Source organism: Ochotona curzoniae, unplaced genomic scaffold, assembly GCF_017591425.1.
Source record: "Ochotona curzoniae isolate NIBS_2020 unplaced genomic scaffold, NIBS_Ocur_1.0 scaffold_1852, whole genome shotgun sequence".
Lineage (NCBI taxonomy): Eukaryota > Metazoa > Chordata > Mammalia > Lagomorpha > Ochotonidae > Ochotona > Ochotona curzoniae.
Window position 1 is genome coordinate 30290846 of NW_024467087.1, and position 22569 is coordinate 30313414.

Genomic DNA, 22569 nt, shown 5'->3' on the forward strand with positions numbered 1-22569 from the left:
TTTGACTGCTTGTTTGAATAAATATACTAGTAACAGAGTATGTTTCACACCAACAGCTCATTCTTGGGAATTATAAATGGATGAACTATCTTGAAGTGAACCGCAGAGTGAATAACTTTGGTAGTGGACTCACTGCGTTGGGACTAAAACCAAAGAACACCATTGCCATTTTTTGTGAGACCAGAGCTGAATGGATGATTTCAGCACAGACTTGCTTTAAGTACAACTTTCCTCGTAAGTGTCTTGTGTTTTTGTAGGGGGAGAGTAAGGGCTGTTCTCACTTGTGAAAGTTGTTCTGAAATGCCCTTGTTTTTAAAGCAGACCTTTTTTAGCCACTGTTTCTCCAAAAATTATATGCATAAAATACCATGAAATTTTGTGTGTAAAAGCTCTCCAATAATGCTGGTTAAGATAGTAACTTCTAAGGGCCAGTATGCCAGTTGGCAGCTTAATGGGTATGATTTAGATCTAGAAATGAGTCATGGTTGAAATATATAGGATTTGGGGTTCGTTTTGAAGGTGATATACACAATAATAACCCAAATAACCAAAAACATGACTTAGATTAATTCTGATTCATTACTTTAAAACCTGTTATTTTACATATTATTCCATTTTTTTTTATTACATTGCATTATGTGACACAGTTTTAGGCACTGGGATTCCCCTTACCCCTCTCCCAATCATATTATTCTATTTTACACATGAAATAATCAGGGAACAGCTTTAATTTGGCATTTGATGTACCAGAGAGTAAAATTGGATATATTTTGAATTCTTTAGCATTTGTTTTTGCTGTTGTACAACAAATAATCTTTTATAATTGAGTCCAGAATGGTGTCTTGTGCCATACAGCTGTTTGTGGAATGAGATTAGAACACTTATAAAATCAGTTTGGGGATCAAAAATTTGCATCTCAAGTCAACAAAAATACATGATATGAAAATGACCTTGTATGTATCTATCACTAAGCTTTAATAATTGACCATTTGTGCAAAAGTAGCTCTTAGCTATGTTATAATTTCTGACTACCATCCTAGTACTGGATTTCCATGACAGTTCTAAGTTTGGTGGGTGTCCTTTGATTCTAACTGATCTTATTTTCAGTTTATATTATCTTTGCCTGGTGGCTGCTAAGGAGTAGATCTCCTTAGTAACTAAAGTTAAGGTAGAGAGGAGATTGGACATTGGACCCAGTAAAGAAGTTTCTTGGTAGGAGTAAGAGGAGTATTCATGGTTGATCATTGATCATCTCCCTTGAGCTCTTCAAGATTTTTAAGGAGTTACTCATTGGGGCCATGACCAATGAAGGTGTGAGCCAAAATAGAGCCCTAAAATGAACTACCTCTAACCTGAATTAAGAGTCAGGATCCATTAGTCTCAAGCATGTTAACTGACTGATTTTTGTCATGTTGCATCAACCCAGTATTTCTGAATCTCTGCAGGTTGAGGGGGTTAACGTTCCATGGAATTTGTAAGGAAAATGTTGGGCTGTCAGAGAATTTGAAGCAAGGTTGAAGGGTGATTGCAGAGAAAAAAGTACCAAATAGAATTAAATTACAGAATATCTTTGTGCCTAGGAGTGTATCTATCATAAAGACTGACCAAAATGATACATCCTACTAGTAAATGTTCACTGTTTAATATTTATGTTTATTTTTATTATATAGTAGTGACTTTGTATGCCACACTTGGCAAAGAAGCAGTAGTTCATGGGCTGAATGAATCTGAGGCCTCCTATCTGATTACTAGTGTTGAACTTCTGGAAAGCAAGCTGAAGGTAAGTATAAAATTTTGTTTTAATTCATGGTTGTGTTATCTGGCAGGAAAAGGGAAGTGTTCAATAAGTGAATTTTTGTTGCAGGCTCAAATTTAATAGCTGCATTTTTTTTTCTCAACAGACTGCATTGTTGGAAATCAGTTGTGTTAAACACATCATTTATGTGGACAATAAGACGGTCAATAAGGCAGAGTATCCTGAAGGATTTGAGATTCATAGCATGCAATCAGTAGAAGAATTGGGATCCAAGCCAGAAAATGGTAAGTAAAGCAGTGAAAACAAATTTACTGCTGCATTAAGGTCTGTCGTTTCAGTAGGTTAGGAAATGAAGTGATGAGAATGAAAATGTTAAAGTTCTTTGACTTTTAAATGTTTATTTTAAAGTTCACTTTTTAACCATCTGTTTTATTTTTATTTGAAAGGCAGAATTACAGAGAAAGGAAAGGCAGAGGCAGAAATCTTCCATCTGCTGGTTCAGTCCCTAAGTGGCTGCAATGGCCAGATTTGAGCTGATTCCAAGTCAGGAGCCCCCATCTGGGTCTCCTATGTGGGCGCAAGGGCCTAAGGCTTTGGACCATCCTCCACTGCTTTCCCAGGCCACAAGCAGGGAGCTGGATGGGAAGTAGAATAGCTGGGACAGGGATGCCTGCCCTGCAGACAGAGGCTTATTAGTCTGCTATGCCATGGCACTGGTCCCTATAAAAATATTCTAAAACATGTGTTTGTATTTATTCTGCCATTGAGGTGGTAGCCAGCATTTCATTTGAACCAAATAAACGCATATTGTAGCCAAAAATGTTGGCCATTAGCATAAAGAATTGATGGATCAGGCAAGGTGCAGACTATCGCGCCAGGCCTTCTAATGCTTCTTAATGTTACCCAGTATCCTAGTTTAGAAATAATGCAAATAGGAACCTTTATGGGTACAGGTTATGTCCCAGCTGCTCTACTTCCCATCCAGTTCCTTGTAAGTATAACTTTATGTTTGGTTGCTTCCCTGGTACAGCTTGTTTAATTTTTAAAAATTTTAGCTAATATGTGAAAATGTATTTCATTTTTGTAAATGAAGTTTTTACTATCTCGTAATCTTAAAAAAAACTTTAAGCTCATTCTGATAATATACCTGTGAACTTTTCTCCGTTGATCTGTTCCGGAAAGGAAAGCAATTACTAGATTACCATGTTACCTGCTCTCTTGGAGGTGGGAGCTCCAGTGTACTGCTTACAGCATAGCACTTGGGAGTTACAGGATTGAAGTCGCATTTAAAATCCAGCTGTTCTCAATCAGAGGCGAGTCACCTGTGGAGCTCTGGTTCCATCCCAGGCATATGAAATCCAAATTTCTGTTTCAGCTTGATAGGTGATTTTTCCATGGTCTAAGAACCATCGTCTGCTCCAACCTGATTTTAGAGTTGAGAAAGCTTAGGTATGAGGAACTTACATACAGTCTTCCATCCTTCTGATTCTTCAGAGTCCCAGGAGTTGTTGTTGGTTTTTTTTTTTTTTTTTTTTACTCCTGACATTACTCTGTACACAGTACTGTGGAGGGACACGAGCAAACAGAGGTTAATGCTAAATATCCAGAAGAAAAGCACAACTGGAGTTAGAAATTCTCATTGTAATGAAGCAGAATTTGGTAATTGCTTTTGATTATGAACAAAGAATAGTTTTTTTTTAAATCACTAATTATGCAAAAACTAAAATATCCTTGTTTAGTCATTTAACTTGTAACTGAAACACACGTACTGTTTTGTTCACCTAGCGAGCGTTCCTCCCAATAGACCAACTCCATCAGACATGGCCATCGTCATGTACACCAGTGGTTCTACCGGCCGACCTAAGGGAGTGATGATGCATCACAGCAATCTGATCGCTGGGATGACAGGCCAGTGTGAGAGAATACCTGGACTAGGGTAAGAGAGCGCTACTCAACGTTCCTCTCATGAATCAGCTCATGTGTGGTATTCTCTGAACTGGAACTCTCTTATGTGATAAAGTTATTGAAGTTTCTAGGTCAAACTGCCTTTTTCAGAATGGTTAAAATGTTTTTCATATTTCATTTGTAGACCAAAGGACACATACATTGGCTACTTGCCTCTGGCTCATGTGCTGGAATTGACAGCAGAGATATCTTGCTTTACCTATGGCTGTAGGATTGGATATTCTTCTCCACTTACGCTGTCTGACCAGGTGACAAATCTCTTAGTATATTGGCGTGGTCATATTATTTTGCATTGTTTGAACATCAAATTGCTAAAAACATAAGATATTTTAATTCAGCTAAATCTTTCTCGACTTCAAAAATAGCATTCATTAAGCAATATGTAGCTATGGAAAATAACTTACAGATTTGTTGGCATTACTTTGTCTACATATTTTAGAATTCACTTAATAAAAACTGTTTTCTTGTATTTCTCTACAAGAAATACTCAGGAGAGCTGAGATGGAGAATATAAATACATCAATCCTTTTGACATATGATCCATTGTCTTGTGGGAAAGTGGATGAAATGGTAGGGTTTTGGCCCAGTTTTCTCTGAACTTGTGTTTTTCATTATTATAGCCACAGCACATATTTCAGTGGAAACTTAAAAATTAAGTTGTAAAGATTTATTTGCTCATTTGCTCTAGCTGCATTTCCATAGCACAGCAGCGGAGTGTTCCCACCACTGCAGTCCGTAGCATCTCAAGGGCAGTCCTCAGCTTACTGCACTGGGGCAGGCCTTTCCTTTTTCCCTGTTTTTCATAGTGGAAATTCCAGTGGTAGTTAGGGCTAATCCATTGAGGCCCATATGTAATGTCTGCTGTCAACAGTCAAGTTTTTTTTTTAAGATTTATTTATTTGTTTGAAAGGCAGAGAGGGAGAGAACAAGTATGTGAGTGAGCACTTGCATCTCCTGGTTCACTCCTCAAATGTCCACAACAGCTGGGGCAGAAACCTGGAACTCCGTCCAGGTCTCCCATATGGGTGGCACAGGCTCAGGCATTTGCACAGTCTTCTGCTGTTTTCCAGAAACATCCAGAAGAAGCTGGATTGGAATCAAAGTAACTGTTATTTAATTGGCACTTTGGTAGGGATGTGGGTTCCCAAGGTGGCTGCTTAACTCACTGTACCAGAGCACCACCGCTATAGTTCTATTTTATTTTTTCTATGAAAAGTCACAACCAGATTCAGGAATAAAAAGAGCTACCAGAAGACCTATGGGAATCAGGGTATTGAAAGATAAAGTGACTATACTAGGAAATGACTTGACTCCATGTGTGCTACTGCCCCTTCTATCCCCAGGTAATGTGTTTTTTGTTTAGGACTTTTAAAGCAACATGTATGGAAATGCCAGATTATAGCAGATTATAGCACTTTCTTTTGTAGAAATACCATTGCAGAGAGAGATTGTGTATATTGTATAATATAAATAGAAAAAAAATCATAGATTTTGAGAATTGAGATTCTAACATTTTTGTTTTTTGTTTTGTCCTTGGTATGTAATTTAATGTACACATTTTAAATATAGTGCTTCATTGCATTCAACATATACATGAAATTTATACATACGTATACAGATATGCATTGATCATGATCATTTAGATAAGAATAAAAGAACAGCACTTGGAAGTATCCTTTCTGACTCCTTCTAGTTATTAGTACTCTACAAGGTTACTCCAATATCCTTTTCTATTTTAATTTTTTAAAAGACTTACTTGTTTGAAAGATAGAACAACAGAGCAAGATGGAGACAAACACATAGGGTATAGGAGCAGAGATCTTCCATCTGCTGGTATATTCCTCAAATAGCCACAAAAACCAGGTCTGGGCCAGAACAAAGACTGGATCCGGAAACTCCATCCAGTACTTCCATGGGCATGACAGGATGATGCTGCAGCCATCTTCTGCTGCCTTCCCAGACACATTAGCAGGGAGCTGGATCAGATGCAGAACTCCAGAATTCAAGCTTGGAATCAGATATGGTATGCTGTCATCACAAGTAGTGGCTTAACTTGCTTTACTAGAATGCTGGCCACTCAGTCTGCTTTTGTGTTTTTATATATTTATTTTAAAAGATTTATTTGCTTTTTTATTTGAAAGGCAGATTTACAGAAGGGGATATAAAGTGAAATATCTTCCATAGGCTGATTCACTAAATGGCCACTATTGCCAGAGCTGGGCCAGTCTGAAGCTGGAAGCCAGTAACTACTTTTCGAACACACCTGGCTTCAAGGTGCCAAGGTCTTGGGCCATCCTCTGCTGCTTTCCCAGGGCATAAGCAGAGAGCTGGATTGAAATGGAGCAGCCAGGACACAAACTGGCACTCATGTTGGGTGTCAGCGCCACAGGCAGAGGCTTAACGTACCATAGTAGGGCCACAGTGCTGGCCCCAGTCTCCTTTTAAAGAGGTTTTTCCTGTGAGCTATTCTAAATAGCTGTCAACTTTTTTCTTTAAGAAGTGCAACCTCTTTGTAAAGTGGAATACTGCTATATTTAATATAACTACACTGTGCAGCTCAACCTCCTTATTTCAGATCTGCTTGGCAAGGGGTGAGCATTTTGACCTAGTGGTTGAGATGCTGGTTCAGACTCTCATGTCCATGTCAAAAGCGCATGAGTTAAAAGTCCAGACTGTAATTCCTGATTTAAGCTTCCTAAGGTGCATGCTAGCAAGCAGTGGTGATGGCACATGTAGTAAGTCTTAGCCGCTTAACATGGGAGACCTGGCCCCTAGATGTTTGGGGAGTATATCAGCTAATGGAAGCTCATTTTATCTCTGCCTCTCAAATAAATTAATTAATTAATATAAAATCTTTTAGCTTAGTAATAGATACTAAATGAAGTCTGAAACAAACTAATTAAAAAAAAAAGAAAAGAAAAAAATTGAGGGCCAAGCATGGTGGCCTAGTGGCTAAATCATCGCCTTGCATGTGCTGGGATCCCGTATGGGTGCTGTTTCATGACCCGGCGGCCCTGCTTTCCATCCAGCTCCCTGCTTGTGGCCTGGGAAAGCAGTGGAAGATGGCCCAAAGCCTTGGGACCCTCCACCTGCATGGGGGACCCAGAAGAAGCTCCTGGCTTCGAATTGGATCAGCTGCAGCTGTTTCAGCCACTTGGGAAGTGAACCAGCAGGCAGAAGATCTTTCTGTCTCTCCTCCTCCCTCTGTAAATCTGACTTTCCAATAAAAATAAATAAACCTTAAAAAAGAACTTGATCTGATAAAATCCAAATAAACCTATAGATGAGACTGGAGAATGAATTCTATATATATATATTCTGTGTATTTATATTCAGTGTTGTGGGCTTTCTTCTGTGCATAGATGTTATTAAAATATAAAAAGCAGTCAGTTCTGAGTATCCTTTTTCTTTCACTCTGGGCAAGTTCTGAAGCAAAGAACTGGCAACCTTTTTTTTTTTTTCTCCTTGCCTTTCCTAGAACAATAGCCTCAGTGTGGGGAAGGAAGGACAGTTGGCATCTATACTGGTCTGACTTAATTCTTGAAGTCTCTAAGGCCAAGCTAGTACATTAGAAGCCTGTTCGATAAAATCCCCACTTACTTTTTAAATCCACAGTACTGTGAAGTCTCTCAATCTCACTAGGAATCAAAACCCCAAGAATTTCTCTTACATAGGAAATAAGACAACCCACAGGTACCACATTGGAAGCCAGCAGAGAATAGGAATGTCTTCCTAACCAGGGCTGCTGTGATTACAGTATGACAAATAAGAACTGCTACACAGACTGGATCACTCTAATCTGATCCAAAATTTGAAATGCTTCAAAACCCCCAAATTTTTGAGCACTGATATGACACCACACATGCAAAATTTTACACCCAACTTCATGTGGACAGGTTGCAGTTGAAGCGCAAATGCCTTAAAAATGCTGCATAAAATAACCCTCAGGCTATGTGTATAAGGTGCCTTTGAGACATGATTTCATCTTTGGGTCCTGTTCTTAGATCCTGAATATGCATATGCAAATATTCCAAAAGCCACAAAAATTCAAAGCACTTCTTGGTGTGAACATTTTGGGTAAAAGGGTACTCAGACCGTATTACTAAGAGTCGTAAAGAAAACAGGGACTGATTGCTCGTGATCCTGCTACCCTGGAGCTGCTGTCAGTAAGAAAAACTCAGTAACATGTGGAGGTCAGCTCCAGTGTCAAGGGTGTAAATGCCCATTTTCTCTCTATAGAGAAGCCTCTCCTAACTGCGTGTGTTTGAAATAAAAGATATATAATATAGGTGAAATTTGTCTATGTTATATAAATAAGTTAAAAATATGTATACATACATGCATACATGTAATCAGGAAGTTGTTTTATATCCTTTATTCATATTAAAGGAAAATAGAGAAAAGCAATTTAGTTCTCCCAGCAGAACTTTCTATATGGTTAAAGTGGTTTTGTGGATCACAATGCTTCTTAAGAGGTGTTACCCCTCTTGTATTAATCATGACCAGCATGAAAGGTATCTAACTTGTATACTAATGAGCTACATTTCAGAGGATTATTATTTTCTTCTAACTTTCAGAGTGGGTAATTTTATTGGTTTTCCTATGTGCTGATGTGATATTTGAAATTCTAGAGTATTTATGAAGATTTGGAGAGGATATAAGGTATATATATGCAGTTAATACACATGCACATACTCATGTTCACACTCACACACACATATCCCTTGTAGTCACTGCCAGTGTCCTTCATATGCTTCCAGTGGGGCTATTATCAAAGTAGGATTTCTGCAAAAATGTTGATTGATGTTCAGGGTTGTGATGTTAACATGTAGCTATGCATAGTGGTCACAGAAAATTAAAATTACCTTAAATCTTTTTTTTTTTAGTGTTAAGTCTGCCTTTATCAAGGTTTTGCTCTTCTAAAATGTAGTATCAGTCTGTGTTTTAATAGGTGGTATGTTATTAGTGAGAGGCTTGGTTCACCCAAATAGGCCATTTTCTTGTCACTCCGGATCAGTTTCTCCTCCAGAGAAGGCTGAAAGGACTTAGAAGCAATAATCTCCTGGGGGAAGTACTACAGCATTTGTGTCTCTGGCTTGTGGGTTACAGTCGTTGTGACAATTAGCTCCCAGAGTGAGAGAAGATCAAATTTCATGTGTAACATCTATATCTCTTGTTATATTTGAATTGCAGCATCTTTTGTCCAGACTGTTTTTCCTGATTGCATTTACTTTTTCTTTAATGTAGTCCAGCAAAATTAAAAAGGGAAGCAAAGGAGATTGTACCGTACTCAAACCTACGCTTATGGCTGCTGTTCCGGTGAGTACAAAGTATGAATATGAACAGACGAGCAGCATTTAACTTACTGCTAGGATTTCGACTTTCTGCTTTCTGGAAAAGTAATATGGTTAGATATGTGTTTTTAAAAAGAACTTTGTTGAAATTCTTTAAATCGTGCAGTAGCAAGCGTCTGAAATGTTTGCTGATGATTGTTTGCTGATAACTTGAAAAGCAGATGATGAAAATGACCCAGTTCAAATGAACTAGTGTGAGGATTGGCCACAGTATGTTAAAGTAACATAAGCTCACATGATCATCTTGTTCTAATGTCTAAACTCGGGCCAGTTTTAAAGAGCTGACACAGCCTGAGATCATGGAGCCAGTGAGTGGCGGAGCTGAATCTAGACTCAAGCCTCTTAACACTCTTATAGTGACCAGTAGTGTGCCGCTGTCTTTGAAAAAAAAGATAATTTGAGATGTGGGCTTTGAAAAATATGTATCTCTTTGAAAGAGTCAGAGATGGAGAGAGCACAAAGGGAGAATCTTCCTTCCCCTGGTTCACTGCAGGGATGGCCACAACAGCCTACACTGTACTAGGCTGAAGCCAGGAGCCAGGAGTTTTATCCAGGTTTCTCACATGGGTACAGGGGCACAGTCACTTGGGCCATCCTCTGCTGTTTCCCTGGTACATTATTCCCGAACCGGATCAGAAGTAGAGTAGCTGGGATCCAAACTGGTGCCCACACAGGATGCCAGCATTGTAGGTGGTCCTATATCACACTACAAGCTCTGAGGATTGTTTTAGGTAGACCATGTTTTTGGAAGATTTCATGAAGGTTCATTTTTAACTTTTTCATCAATTTTCATTTTAGCAGAAAGGCAGAGAGACACAGAAACATAGATAGATCTTCCATCCATTGCTTCACTGCACCAATAGCCTGCACCAGCGAGGTCTGGGCCAGGTCAAAGCCTGGAGCCAGGAACTGTAGCTGAGCCTCCCGTATGGGTGGCAGAGATCCAAGTACTTGAGATACTGCCCACTACCCCCCAGGCTGCACATCCACCAGAGGCTGGGTTGAAAGCAGAGGATCTGGGACGCAGATGAGTCATGTCAGTATGGGATGCAGGTATCCCAAGTGATGACATAACTGCTGTGCCAAAAGCTTGCTCTAATTATGTTTTCTGAGTTTGTTTCTTTTCTGGGTTAGAATAAGAAGCTGACTACATGGATATTCACAATGTGAAAATTCAAGGGGCCTGGTACAATGGCTCAATTGGCTAATCCTCACCCTGCAAGTGCCAGGGTCCATTATGGGTACTGGTTCATGTCAGGGCTGCCTTGCTTCCTATCTAGCTCCCAGCTTACGGACTGGGAAAGCAGTGGAGAATGGCTCAAAGCCATGGGACCCTATACCTGCATGGATACCCAGAAGAAGTTCCTGGTTCATTACTTCAGATTGGCTCAGCTTCAGCTGTTGTGGCCATTTAGGCATGGAAGATCTTTCTGTATTTCCTTCTCTCTGTACATATGCCATTCCAATAAAAAATAAATTATAAAAAAGAAAAGTCAAGATAAATGCCTATTTGTAAGCAGTGACTCAGCTGGATAGCAGGTAATGTTAGATAGAACTAGAGTGACTTGATGAGCCACCAGTAAATCTTGCTAACTTGTTCTGTGTTGCATTCTTTCCTCATTGAGGGCTTTCCACATGTATGATTCGTATCTAGTGTTGGCAAGAGCAGTGTGAATAGTTCTTACATGTTTGCCTCTCTGCTGTATGCTTATTTTTTTTTTTAAGTTCCTGTGTATTGTTAAATGAGGATGCTTAAAGCACAAAGTCCTTCTGGGAATCTTTTGGGGTTTCTCAAACACAGAGCTAGAGAAATATTTTAGTTAGAAAGTCACAGTTCCTGTTGTGGAAGTGGAGGAAACAGCATTGGACTGTGTTTGAGTGCTGGGGTAGCTTTTTCAGTTGGAGCTGACATCCTCATTTGAATGGTTCTATTCTGATACTGAAAGACCCATCCATTAATTTATCTATTGTAACTAAACTTAATTTGCAATGATAATGGATATTTTAAACATTGAGAACAAGTTATTTGCAAACAAATATACATTATTCAGTAATTTTTGTTAATTTTCACAAAGTAATTTCAGGAAAGCATTTATTAGTAGTAGTCCAAGCTATTTTGTCTGTATTGGCATGAGATTTTGGCACATTGCAAATCTGGTCCTATCAATTTTCAAAGTAGGTCCAAGCAAGCAAAATTTTTTTTATGTAACAAGGTCATCATTAAGAAAACTTAATTTTTATGTTGCCTTTATTGTTGCCTTTACTTCTGTTAGAATAGAAATGGCTTAAGATATGTGAACTTCAGTTTTTAAAAAAGGAAAGACAAAGTTACAGAGAGAGGAACAAAGAAAGAGGGATCATTTAGATGGCTGAAACAAAGCCAAAAGCTCTATCTTGTTCTCCTATATGGGTGTCAGGGTCCCAAGCACTTGGCCTTCTGCTGCTTTCCCGGGCATATCAGCAGGGATCTGGGTCATAAGTGGAGCAGCCAGGACTTGAACCAGCACTCATATGGCATGCTGGCATCTTAGGTGGTGGCTCATCCTGCTGCACCAAAAAGAACATAAATTTTAAGAAACTGTGATACTGTAACAGGATCACAAAGTTATAAGAATGAAGAGAAAAATGATTCTTCGTAACACAAAAAGCAAATTCAACATGATTGTCTTGCTACTGTTTGAGGATAAGTAAATATCATTGAACGAACATATAAAGAAATCTGCGAGAACTAAATGAATTTTCTGTAGTTAACTTTTCTTAAAATTATATATAAACTTAATGAACGTATGTGACTAAAACCATCCTTGTACTTGTCTATATTCTTTAAAATTAAGGCTTTGCTTCATATTTCATTGACATGATAATTCTAATTATTTATGGAGTACAGTGATTTTTAATATATGTATTCTCATTCTTTTTGAGGTAGTAAATAGTGAAAGTCAGTGATATTAATTCTGTATAAAGGAAACAAGTGTTTCCATTATTATGCTAGAAATTTCTGTCGAGGATGTTATAAATAAGACATCTTCATTTAAAGAATCAGTGCTGGTGTAATTCTTTTTGGATTATTGAATATTTTATTTCTCTTCCAGGAAATCATGGATAGAATTTATAAGAATGTTATGAGCAAAGTTCAAGAGATGAATTATGTTCAGAAAACTCTGTTCAAGATTGGGTATGATTATAAATTGGAACAGATCAAAAAGGGATACGATGCACCTCTTTGCAATCTGTAAGTGATTTAATAGGTTATTTAAATATGTTTCTGTTTTAAAATCTGGAATGTAAATAAGTAAATGGCAAGTATATGTAATACTACCACCATGATCATAGGGTTGGATTTTCTTCATATTCTACATTTCAGTGCTTTTATTAACATATATAGGACCCTGATTTTGATCTGACCATGGAAATTTAATACATTCTAATGACCAGTCAACTGATTTAGTTAATCTGTTCTCATGGAGAAAAGATTGAAAGAAGAATCTTGAGAAAGTGTGAGAGAGAGAAAGCCATACTGTTTGCTGGTTTCCTCCCCAAATACCCAGAATAGTCAGGCTGGCTCATGCTGAATTCAGCAGTCATAATCTCCAACCAGGTCTCCCGTGTGGGTGGCAGGGGCCTAAATACTTGGGCCATCTTTTTTTTTTCTTTGAAAAAAGGTGTTTATTAAACCGTTTTAATTGTCATAAGATGACTAAAATGGGTTTTAAAACTTAAGGTTCCTCTCTTTCTGTGGATTGCCAGAACAATGTAAAAATAATATCAGTCAACTCTGAACACTTTGTCCCTAACGTTAAATTTCATAGATTCCTAGACATTTATGATTAAAATAAAAAGTGGACTGTAAATGACAAATAATGGCCCCTTGTACTGAACACACACTCTGATCAGGTGTACAATACTCTACTTGAATAATTAAGCAAAAATATTCCAGTTAAAGCATCAATTGTAATTTTAGCAGTTTAAAGTCTTTGTTTCCCCAACACTGTTGTTTTTTTCTTAAATAGAATAGTCTAATGCAGGAACACTAGTCTTGGGACTGTGCTCTCAGGAGGATGACTGACTTGACTGGCAATTTGTTTTGATTATATTTGTAAATACTCTAATTCAGAATTACATAGCATGCAGTATCCAAAATTATGGCTCTGATGCAGTTAGATTTACATTAAGAATAAGAAGTGTCATTCACATTCATTGTACACCCCACCTCTCCCGAGAGAAAAAAAAAAAAAAAAACAGTTGCTACCTATTCAAGTTCTAGACCTGGGGCAGCATTAAGGATTAAAACTTACCACTTTCCCAGGTCTTCTCATGTAAGAATTAATCCTTCCTGACAAGCAGTAAGCCTTCAAGGAATATTAGCACCATCCGTCTTTCGTGTGCGATGTTTTTACAGATCAGCAGTTCTAACAAAGGAACCTCTTCCATTCGAGGACACAGAGGTGTGCCCAGCGTTTTAGCTAGGTCCGTTTTGGTTTTAGTAACTAGGTTCAGTTTGTCACCACTCTTGCTAGAAATGTGTCCCATGCTGTGGTTTCACTTGTGGTCTTTCTCGTGGTGCCTCTCCTTCCGATCGTGGAGAGAGTGTGGCGAACTTGCTGACCCCAGATGCGATGGCGCCATCCACAACGCTGCTCATGCTGCCGGTGCTGGAAACGGCGGAGTGGGGCAGGTTGTTGGACCGCGGCAGGGGAGGGGGTACGGGGTTCCTGGGTGTTGTGACATTGCTCCCGCTGCTCCCAGCAGGAGCACTGGTGACATTCATGACATTGATGTGTGTCCTTGCGCGCGAGAGGGGTTGGTGAGGGAACAGGATGTCCTCAGTGAGGTCCCACAGGCAGAGCTGTGTATCCTGGCCCACCAAGCCAAAGCCGTAGGTCACTCTGACAGGGTGGCTGTCAGTCGAGTTCTGCTTGGACAGCTGCGACTGGGTAGTGTTGGCTCGGTCTCTGCCGAAGTGGAGAAGGTCCTGAAAGTCCTCATCACTACCATTGAGCTCCAGCAGGTCACTCTCTTCTACACTAGTGGTATAGGGGTCAAACGCCACAACACTGACCCAGGCCTGTGCCCTTGGCCTCTAGCTATGACTCGGCAGTCTACAAAGGACCAGACTGTCAACAAGTTGTCTTGTCCACCGGTCACGATGTACTTGCCATTGGAACTCCAGCACACACACAGCAAGTCCCCAAAATAGTTCTTCATCATGCAGCTCCACCAAATCAAAGTTGAACACCCACAGGAACCCATCCTGGCTCACACACGCTAAGAACTTGCCATCTGGGAAAAAAGCAAACTCGTTGAGGGCCCACTCACCCACTGTCCACTTAAGGAGAGGGTTCCTTGTGGATTTGCTCTTGCAAGTGTGCACGGCAATGCTCTCCCCCTGCCATGGTGCCACAAGTGTGCTCCACATTATACAAGTACATGTTCCCACTGGAATGGGCTACTAGGAAAAGGCTTTCTGAACTGGGCACCCATCTGACATAGGGGACTCGCGACTTATCTATTAGTCTTTCTTCATTAAATAGTTTGCTAGTTTCTTTTTTGATTGGGTCTATAAGCTGGACTAGGCCTACAGAGAAGCCCACTAGGAGAGACACACTTTCTGCTGTGGCTGTGAGGTGGTTGAAGTCATGACAAGTAGGCTGTATTCCTTTGTATATCCCTTTATCTATTGGTTTACCCAAGTCAGCAGCCTTGCGGACCCCTTTGTAGATGTAGAAGTAGAGCTCCTGGCCCCGTTGAAGCAGAGGCGGTTGCCGTTGCCAGACTGGTCATTGAGGTTGAAGAAGGAGACACGGATAGGGTTGGATCCTTGAGAGTTGAAGGGCACCCTGTTGGGTCAGCTGTACTCTGAGTGTGGCAGCGGCTTGTACAGACCTTCCTGGGTGGTGAATTGGGTCTTAATCTCATTCATCTCCTTTCCTCCTCCCTCCATCTTGGAAAGCAGTGTTCATCCTGCCCTAAGGCCCCTTGGGCCACCATTTTTACTCACCAGAGCATTAGCATGGAGCTGAATCAAAAATAGAGTAGGCCATACTCTAACCTGTTATTTGCTTCTGGATGTTGGTGTCCCAGACAGCAGCTTAACTCACTGCACCACAACAGCGAGAAGTTGCTATAACAATTATTTTGATTGTGGTACTGGGATTGGGAACCATTTTCATTTGCAAAATTTAGGTAAGTGACTAAATGTTCCAAAGATGACTTTGAAGTGTATTCTTTTGACATCAATTTTTTTCACAGACCAATACTGTATTTTTTTAATTGTTCAGATTTTTTTTCGTATTATTTTCCAAGATGTGACTAATTTTTACTTTGCTAACCTCTCCTTGTCACCATGATTATGAAACTGAGATGTTCATCCTTTCCCGTGAAGAGTTGAACTTTAAAAGATGCCCATTAGTGTATCATAATGAGTAATGCGCACAAGTATTCAAGTAATGGTGTCCTGTCTTTTATCAAGGTTGCTGTTTAAAAAGGTCAAGGCGCTGCTGGGCGGGAACGTCCGGATGATGCTGTCTGGCGGAGCCCCGCTGTCTCCTCAGACACACCGCTTCATGAATGTCTGCTTCTGCTGCCCCATCGGCCAGGGTTATGGACTCACAGAAACGTGTGGTGCCGGGACGGTCACTGAAGGTAAGCCTGGCCAATGGGGCACAGAATTCTGGATTGGCCGCTACTGACAGAATTCGTTGGCATTACCTTTGAAACCATGGTAACTTTATCATGCCTTGTAAGGAATATCAGATTCAAGGCAAAACAACACAGTTTTAGCGTAAGAATTCCTACTTGAGAGTATCACATGTTGGGTTTTTAAAAAGATTTATTTATATATTTGAAAGTAGGAGCTCACAGACCCAGTGCAGTGGCCTAGTGGCTAAAGTCCTTGCCTTGCATGTGCCTGGATACCATGTGGGTGCCAGTTCATGTCCCGACTGCTCTGCTTCCCATCCAGTTCCCTGTTTGCGGCCTGGTAAAGCAGTTGAGCACAGCCGAAAGCCTTGGGACCCTGCACCCTTGTGGAAGACCCAGAAGCTCCTCTTGGCTCCTGGCTTTGGATTGGCTCAACTTCAGCTGTTGTGGCCACTTGGAGATTGGACCAGTAGATGGAGGATCTTTCTCTGTCTCTCCTTATCTCTGTAAAAATTGGAAAGTCATTTCCAATAAAAATAAATAAACTTAAAAAAAAAGTAAGTAAGCCATGCAATGAGAGGAAAAGACAGCTCTTCATTTAATGGCTCACTTCCCATATGACTGATAGTTGAGGCTGGACCAGGCTGAAGCCCGGAGCCAGGAGCAATGTCTCCCATGTGGATATAGGGGCTCTAACAATTGAGCCCTTCTCCGCTGTTTTCCCAGGTGTATTAGCATGTAGCTGGATCAAAAGTGGAGCACCCAGGACACAAACTGGTGCCTAGATGGGATACCAGCATTGTGGCCAGAGGCATTTACCCACTTTGCCACAGCATGGGCCTGTCTCTCCTCCTTATTTGAAAGCCTTCATAGTATTTGTACCATGTTTGGGTACTCATTTTATTTTCTCACCTTGGGCCTTTCATTTCTCAGTGATCATTTTATTACAGAGCAGTCCTCTTGGGATGAAGTATTGTTTCTATGCAGCCTCCTGTGCCAACTCCTTATTGGCTTTCTCTCCTGCTGTTTTGAATGGTCTGATACAAGGTTTCTCAACCTTAGCCCTGTTGACATTGTCAAACAGACAGCTTGTCTTTGTTGAAGGCGCTGAAGATGTTGAGCAGCCTGAAACTGGGAGAAACCACTTAGGCCCACTGTGACAATGAAATACCTCTCCAGCATTGTGACATAGCCGCAAGGGAGCAGCATCACGCTGGGTTGAGAAACTCCCATACAGGAACTATTTTGTTGTCTGAATGATGTCACTTTCACTTTTAGCTCATTGTGTCCAAACTCAACATTGTTATTCAAGATTGTCTCTGCACTGTCTGATTATGTAAATATATCATCAGAAGCACCATCCTTAAAGTCATTCTGGGATACCAGCTTTGAAGTCATCCAGTTGTTTCTGTTGATATTTGTACCTGTCATCAGGACATCTGATTCCTTCATTTCACACTTTGCCCTCCATTTCACCTTTGTCCACCAACGCTGGATTGCTGCATATGGCTGGGAGGTACCAGCATTTCAAGTCATGTCTGCTGCTATTTTGTCACTTCTGACATCCATCTCATATCCATCTCACTTACATCTAACATCCCACATCTTGCTTGATAACTGGCGTGTGAAATTGAGTGTGCCTTTACTAGCTTTCCAAATGTTTTTCTCCTGGCTCCATTATAGCTGACCACCCTTGTTTTCTACATATATGTGTTTGTACCTGGCTTTTCTTGCCATATAAGCCCATCTTCTTCCTCTTTCTGAAATGGCTTTTCTGCCTCATCTCTCTCTATCTATCTATCTTTGGTTTCCTTTTCTTCTAATGTATTTTTTTCTTTTTAAAATTTTTTTCTAACCTGATTGCCTTTATTTATTTATTTTTAAAAACTTATATGAAGGGAACAAGTCTTATATGTCTAGTTTTTTTAAAAGTAAGATTTGTTTATTTATTTGAAAGGCAGAGTTGGATGAGGGGAGCAGGACAGGGAGATGGAGAAATCATCTCCGTGCGGGTTCACTCCCCAGATGGCTGCAACTGTCAGATCTGGGCCAATCCAGAGCCAGAAACTCCTACATTAATGCAGAGAAGTAGTTCAGAAGTGAAGTGCCAGTACTTGAATGGGCACCTAGGTGGGATACTGGGTTGCAGACAGAAGTTTGATTTGCAACACGACAATTCCACCCCAGATTTCATATATGCGGGTTTAAGAGTGTGATACTTTTACTATACTCTGCCTCCCTCCCTCCCTCCTATCTTCCCTCCTCCTCTCTTTCTCATTTTTCTTTTAATCTTTGCAATGATAAACTTCCAGTTTTCTTCATAATCACAAGCTTAATCCTGTACTAAATAAAGAATTCAACAAGGAATCAGTAGAAAAATTGCTCAGAAGTATAGACAGGGGCTGTGAACAATAAACCTCAGACTATCAACTTGACTCACACATTACATTTTTTTGTACTTTATATTACCACAGATCAAGGAAAATGTGATATTTATTTTCTTTGGAGGACCGACTTATTTCACTGAGCCTAATACTCTCCAGTTGTGTCCATTTTGTTGTTTATTACAGCTGAGTAGTATTGACTGATATTAACCCTCTTTTAATGCCCAACTCTTCAATAAAGTTGTTCCCAAGAGCTTCATTTTATGTTGATTTTTTTCTGATCTCCATCATGATGTAATTGTGCTTGCATGTTAATGCCATGTAATTTAGTATTCACATGTGCTTTAAATTATCACACAGACATTGATTCTCAGATAATTTGTAAGAGCATTGATCTTATGTGTTTTATTCACAATTTTTAATGTGAGGTGCATAACAGGCTTTCTATAATTATGTGATTATTGCCAGCAGCAATCACAAAGGGTTAGTGTCATTATCATCATGTTTGAAAAGAACAGCTAGATACTTCCTGAGCATTTAGTATATGCCAAGAACTGTTCAACAGTGTCCACATATCACCTCCTTTAATTCTCCTGCATCATCCCTTATATGAAGAAGTTTCTGTTATGATCTCTATTTCATAGATGAAGATACAGAGGTTTGGGTAAGCCATTTATCTAAGTTAAGCAGCAGTGGAGCTACTTTTCTTCCTTTCACAGATATTTTTGTACTTGATCATCTAAAATATTACCATGAAAACCAAAACAGTGCCGTAGAAATGGAACCAAAACACAAAAAAAATAACCTCAACTTATTCTCTTTACAGCCTCTCATCATGCTTTACACTCTTACCCTTACTGAGGGTATTGATGTGAATCTGAAATGTAGCAAGCTAATATGTTTTACTGCTTCCCTCCTCAACAGTTACTGACTATACTACTGGCAGAGTTGGAGCTCCCCTAATTTGCTGTGAAATTAAGCTGAAAGACTGGCAAGAAGGTAAGAATTTGTTGACAAGCTCTGTAATTCTTGAAAGACAATAGATTGATTTTGCACATACCTACATCTTAGATCTTGAACCCAAAATATTTTCATAATTAATAAATTCTCCAGCTGTTGGGTAGTTGATGGTTTGGATATACTGCAGAAGCAAGCTGCTTGAAGACTTGTGGGTTAATGACATCATTGGTAATTTTTTTTCTGATAAGTGAGCTATAAGTTAGAGTAAACTAGTCTTCCAATGAATGTCATGAAAGATATATATGTATGTGTATACATTAATTGCAACAAATTGGAATATTAAATAAGTAATGTCTAATATTATCTGAGATAAAAATTTTAAGAGTGGCTCATTTCTTATGTGCATTACTGTCAGTGCTGTACAAAGTTTTCTTTAAAAAGAAAAAGATTTACTTATTTTTATTAGAAAGGCAGATTTGTGGAGAGGAGAGACAGAATAATATTCTATACACTGGTTCACTCCCCAAGTGATCACAGTAGCCAGAGCTGAGCCAATCTGAAGCCAGGAGCTTCTTCCAGGTCTCCCATGTGGGTTGCAAGGCCCTATGGCTTTGGGCCATCCTCAACTGCTTTCCCAGGCTACAAGCAGGGAGCTGGATGGGAAGTTGAGCCACTGGGACACAAATCAGTGCCCACGTGGGATGTTGGCACTTGCATGCAAGTGGAGGATTAGCTAATTCAGCCATCATGCCAGGCCCACAAAAGTTTTTTTCTTTTTCTTCTTCTTCTTTTTTTAAACTACAATTAGGTGCCAATTGCACTGCCAAGAGTTTTACACCTTGTGCGTAAGTTCCTCTTTTTTCCATGATGCCATTCCAGTTTTTAGAGACTTACTGCCTGTGTTCAACGAAAACCTTAGGAAAGATTTGAAAGGCATCACTGTTAACCTGTTAGTAGTTTCCCATCTTCGATGGTTTTTCCTTAATAGAGATCTACGAACACTAAACTTTAATGATATCCTAAGTGAGAACTTCTATTGTTATAGAGAAGTTTGGGATGCATGGCTGTTGGCATGAATTATTGCCAAGCATTCCAGGGTGTCCTGAAATCAGTTACCCACTACCACTATCCTCACGTCAACTTGAGTATTTGCAAATATTCTCTCATAAAATGTTGTAAAAATTTCATCAATAGAAACATGATAACAAAGGAGCTTTAAGATTTAGTGAGAGTTAATTTTGTCTTAGAGCAATAACTGATATAATTTTATGATTTCCAGGCGGTTATACAGTTCATGATAAGCCAAACCCCAGAGGTGAAATTGTAATTGGTGGGCAGAATATCTCCATGGGATATTTTAAAAATGAAGAAAAAACAGCAGAAGATTATTCTGTGGATGAAAATGGACAGCGGTGGTTTTGCACTGGTGACATTGGTGAATTCCATCCAGATGGATGTCTGCAGATTATTGGTAAGCACGTAGGTTTTTTTTTATGATTTATTTATTTTTTATTGGAAAGTCAAATTTACAGAGAGGAGGAGAGACAGATCTTCAGTCTGCTGGTTCACCCCCTAAGTGGCCACGATGCCGGAGCTGAGCTGATCCAAAGTCAGGAGCCAAGAGCTTCTTCCAGGTCTCCCATATGGGTGTAAATATGTGGCTTTATATCATAAATATTTGTTGTAATGCACCCTATTGTACAGCTTTCCTTACCTTTCACCTGTACATTTAAGGCACAGCATGGATCCCCTCACACACATACACACACCAGTGACTATTGATAAGGCACTGAGGAGCCCTGAACCACGGGAAATGATAGTATAAATCTTCAGTACTAATCTATGCTTGTTTGGGCATTGTCTGCATTGAGTCTACTGAATTAGACCTTAAAGTTTAAAAACAACAACAACAGTAACAACTGACTTCTAAATGGCCCTGTTATTCAGGCATAAAATGAAACAGATATTGATTGATACATACTGACAACTCTGCAGAAAATCCCGCTTGGGTTCTTTTCTAAATATGCAGTTTTATCTGTCATAGCTCTTGGAAACCATTTTTTTAAATTTATTTTATTTTTATTGGAAAGTCAGATTATACAGAAAGGAGTTGAGACAGAGAGGAAGATCTTCCGTCCATTGATTGACTCCTCAGGTGGCCACGATGGCTGGAGCTGTGCCAATTCAGGGCCTCTTCTGGCTCTCTCACTTGGGTGCAGGGTCTCAAAGCTTTGAGCCGCCCCTCAGCTGCTTTTCCAGGAAACAAGCAGGGGGCTGGATAGGAAGTGGGGCATCTGGGATTAGAACCAACACGCATATAAGATCCCAGAGCGTTCAAGCCTAGGACTTTAGCAGCTTAGGTTATTGCACTGGACCCACCAGTACTTCTTTAAGCATTTTCTTAACTAATTATAGGGCAAGCATTGTATGTAACAAGATTTTTTTTTATTTTTTATTGGAAAGTCAGATATACAGAGAGGAGGAGAGAGAGAGATCTTCCATCCATTGATTTACTCCCCAAGCAGCCACAATGGCTGGAGCTGAGGCTGCTATCTAAAGCCAAGAGTCAGGAACCTCTTTGGGTCTCCCATGCTGGTTCAGAGTCCTGAGGCTTTGGGCTGTCCTGGACTACTTTGCCAGACCACAAGCAGGGAGCTTAGATGGGAAGCAGAGCTCCTGGGGATTAGAACTAGTGCCCATATGGGATCCCAGTGTGTGCAAAGCGAGGAATTTGGCCGCTAGGCTACCATGCTGGGCTCTGTGATGAGATTTTACAAGTGGTTTTGTAAAGTAAGCATGAAGGCAATGGAAACCAAAGCTAATCAGGATTCTACAAACCTGCTGAAAGCAGACCAGATAACTTAATATTCTTGATGATTTTCAGATCGTAAGAAGGATCTGGTGAAGTTACAAGCTGGAGAATATGTGTCTCTTGGGAAAGTGGAAGCGGCCTTGAAGAACTGTCCACTTATTGACAACATCTGTGCTTTTGCCAAAAGGTAACTTTCTGGAGTTGTGATTTGTCTTTCATACACTTAAAGGGTAATGAGAACATTAATTTGATTATCTGCAGTTGTGAAAGTAGCATCAAGCTTTTTCTAGAACTTTCATCAAAGTTGGAGAATTATGAAATTCCTGTAATTGAGCAACATCAAGATCACTTGACAGAAACTATTTATGGCATGTCACAGTGTCTTGCTTAATGTGTCACAGAAGTTATTTAATAAACAACAGTTGAGACTTAGCAATAATTATTTCCCCCCAAGTAAAACACTTTTAGTACCTGTTGAGGTGAGTTTTGAAGCCAACTTCCTCTAAATCAGAAGCCTAAGGAGAGGGTGTGAGTGATGATGCGGCGGTTAGGATATGGCTAGGAACACACACATTCCATGCCGAGTGCAGGATTCATGTCCTGGCTCCGCTCCCAGTCTAGCTTCTTGCTAACGCTGGGAGGCAGCCCGTGATGGGTCCCTATGTCCCATATCAGAATGCCTGGATTTGAGTCCCAGTT

General features: G+C 39.9%; 1 protein-coding gene and 1 pseudogene across 6 annotated transcripts in view; one reads left to right on the top strand and one right to left on the bottom strand.

Moving 5' to 3' along the window:
* The window catches only part of ACSL4 (acyl-CoA synthetase long chain family member 4), an 81186-nt gene that overhangs the window by 43449 nt on the left and 15168 nt on the right, over window positions 1-22569 (top strand). For 5 of the 6 annotated variants that reach the window (XM_040999956.1, XM_040999954.1, XM_040999957.1 and 2 more), the window contains exons 4-14: window positions 57-234; window positions 1671-1780; window positions 1902-2040; window positions 3542-3692; window positions 3846-3969; window positions 8969-9040; window positions 12168-12307; window positions 15545-15717; window positions 19023-19097; window positions 20338-20529; window positions 21943-22057. In XM_040999956.1, the coding sequence (XP_040855890.1) occupies window positions 57-234; window positions 1671-1780; window positions 1902-2040; window positions 3542-3692; window positions 3846-3969; window positions 8969-9040; window positions 12168-12307; window positions 15545-15717; window positions 19023-19097; window positions 20338-20529; window positions 21943-22057 (1469 nt within the window). Of the gene's footprint in view, window positions 1-56; window positions 235-1670; window positions 1781-1901; window positions 2045-3541; window positions 3693-3845; window positions 3970-8968; window positions 9041-12167; window positions 12308-15544; window positions 15718-19022; window positions 19098-20337; window positions 20530-21942; window positions 22058-22569 lie in introns of all 6 variants that reach the window. The other variant, XM_040999955.1, reaches the window with a different exon arrangement.
* On the bottom strand, window positions 13353-14995 carry LOC121169379 (annotated as a pseudogene).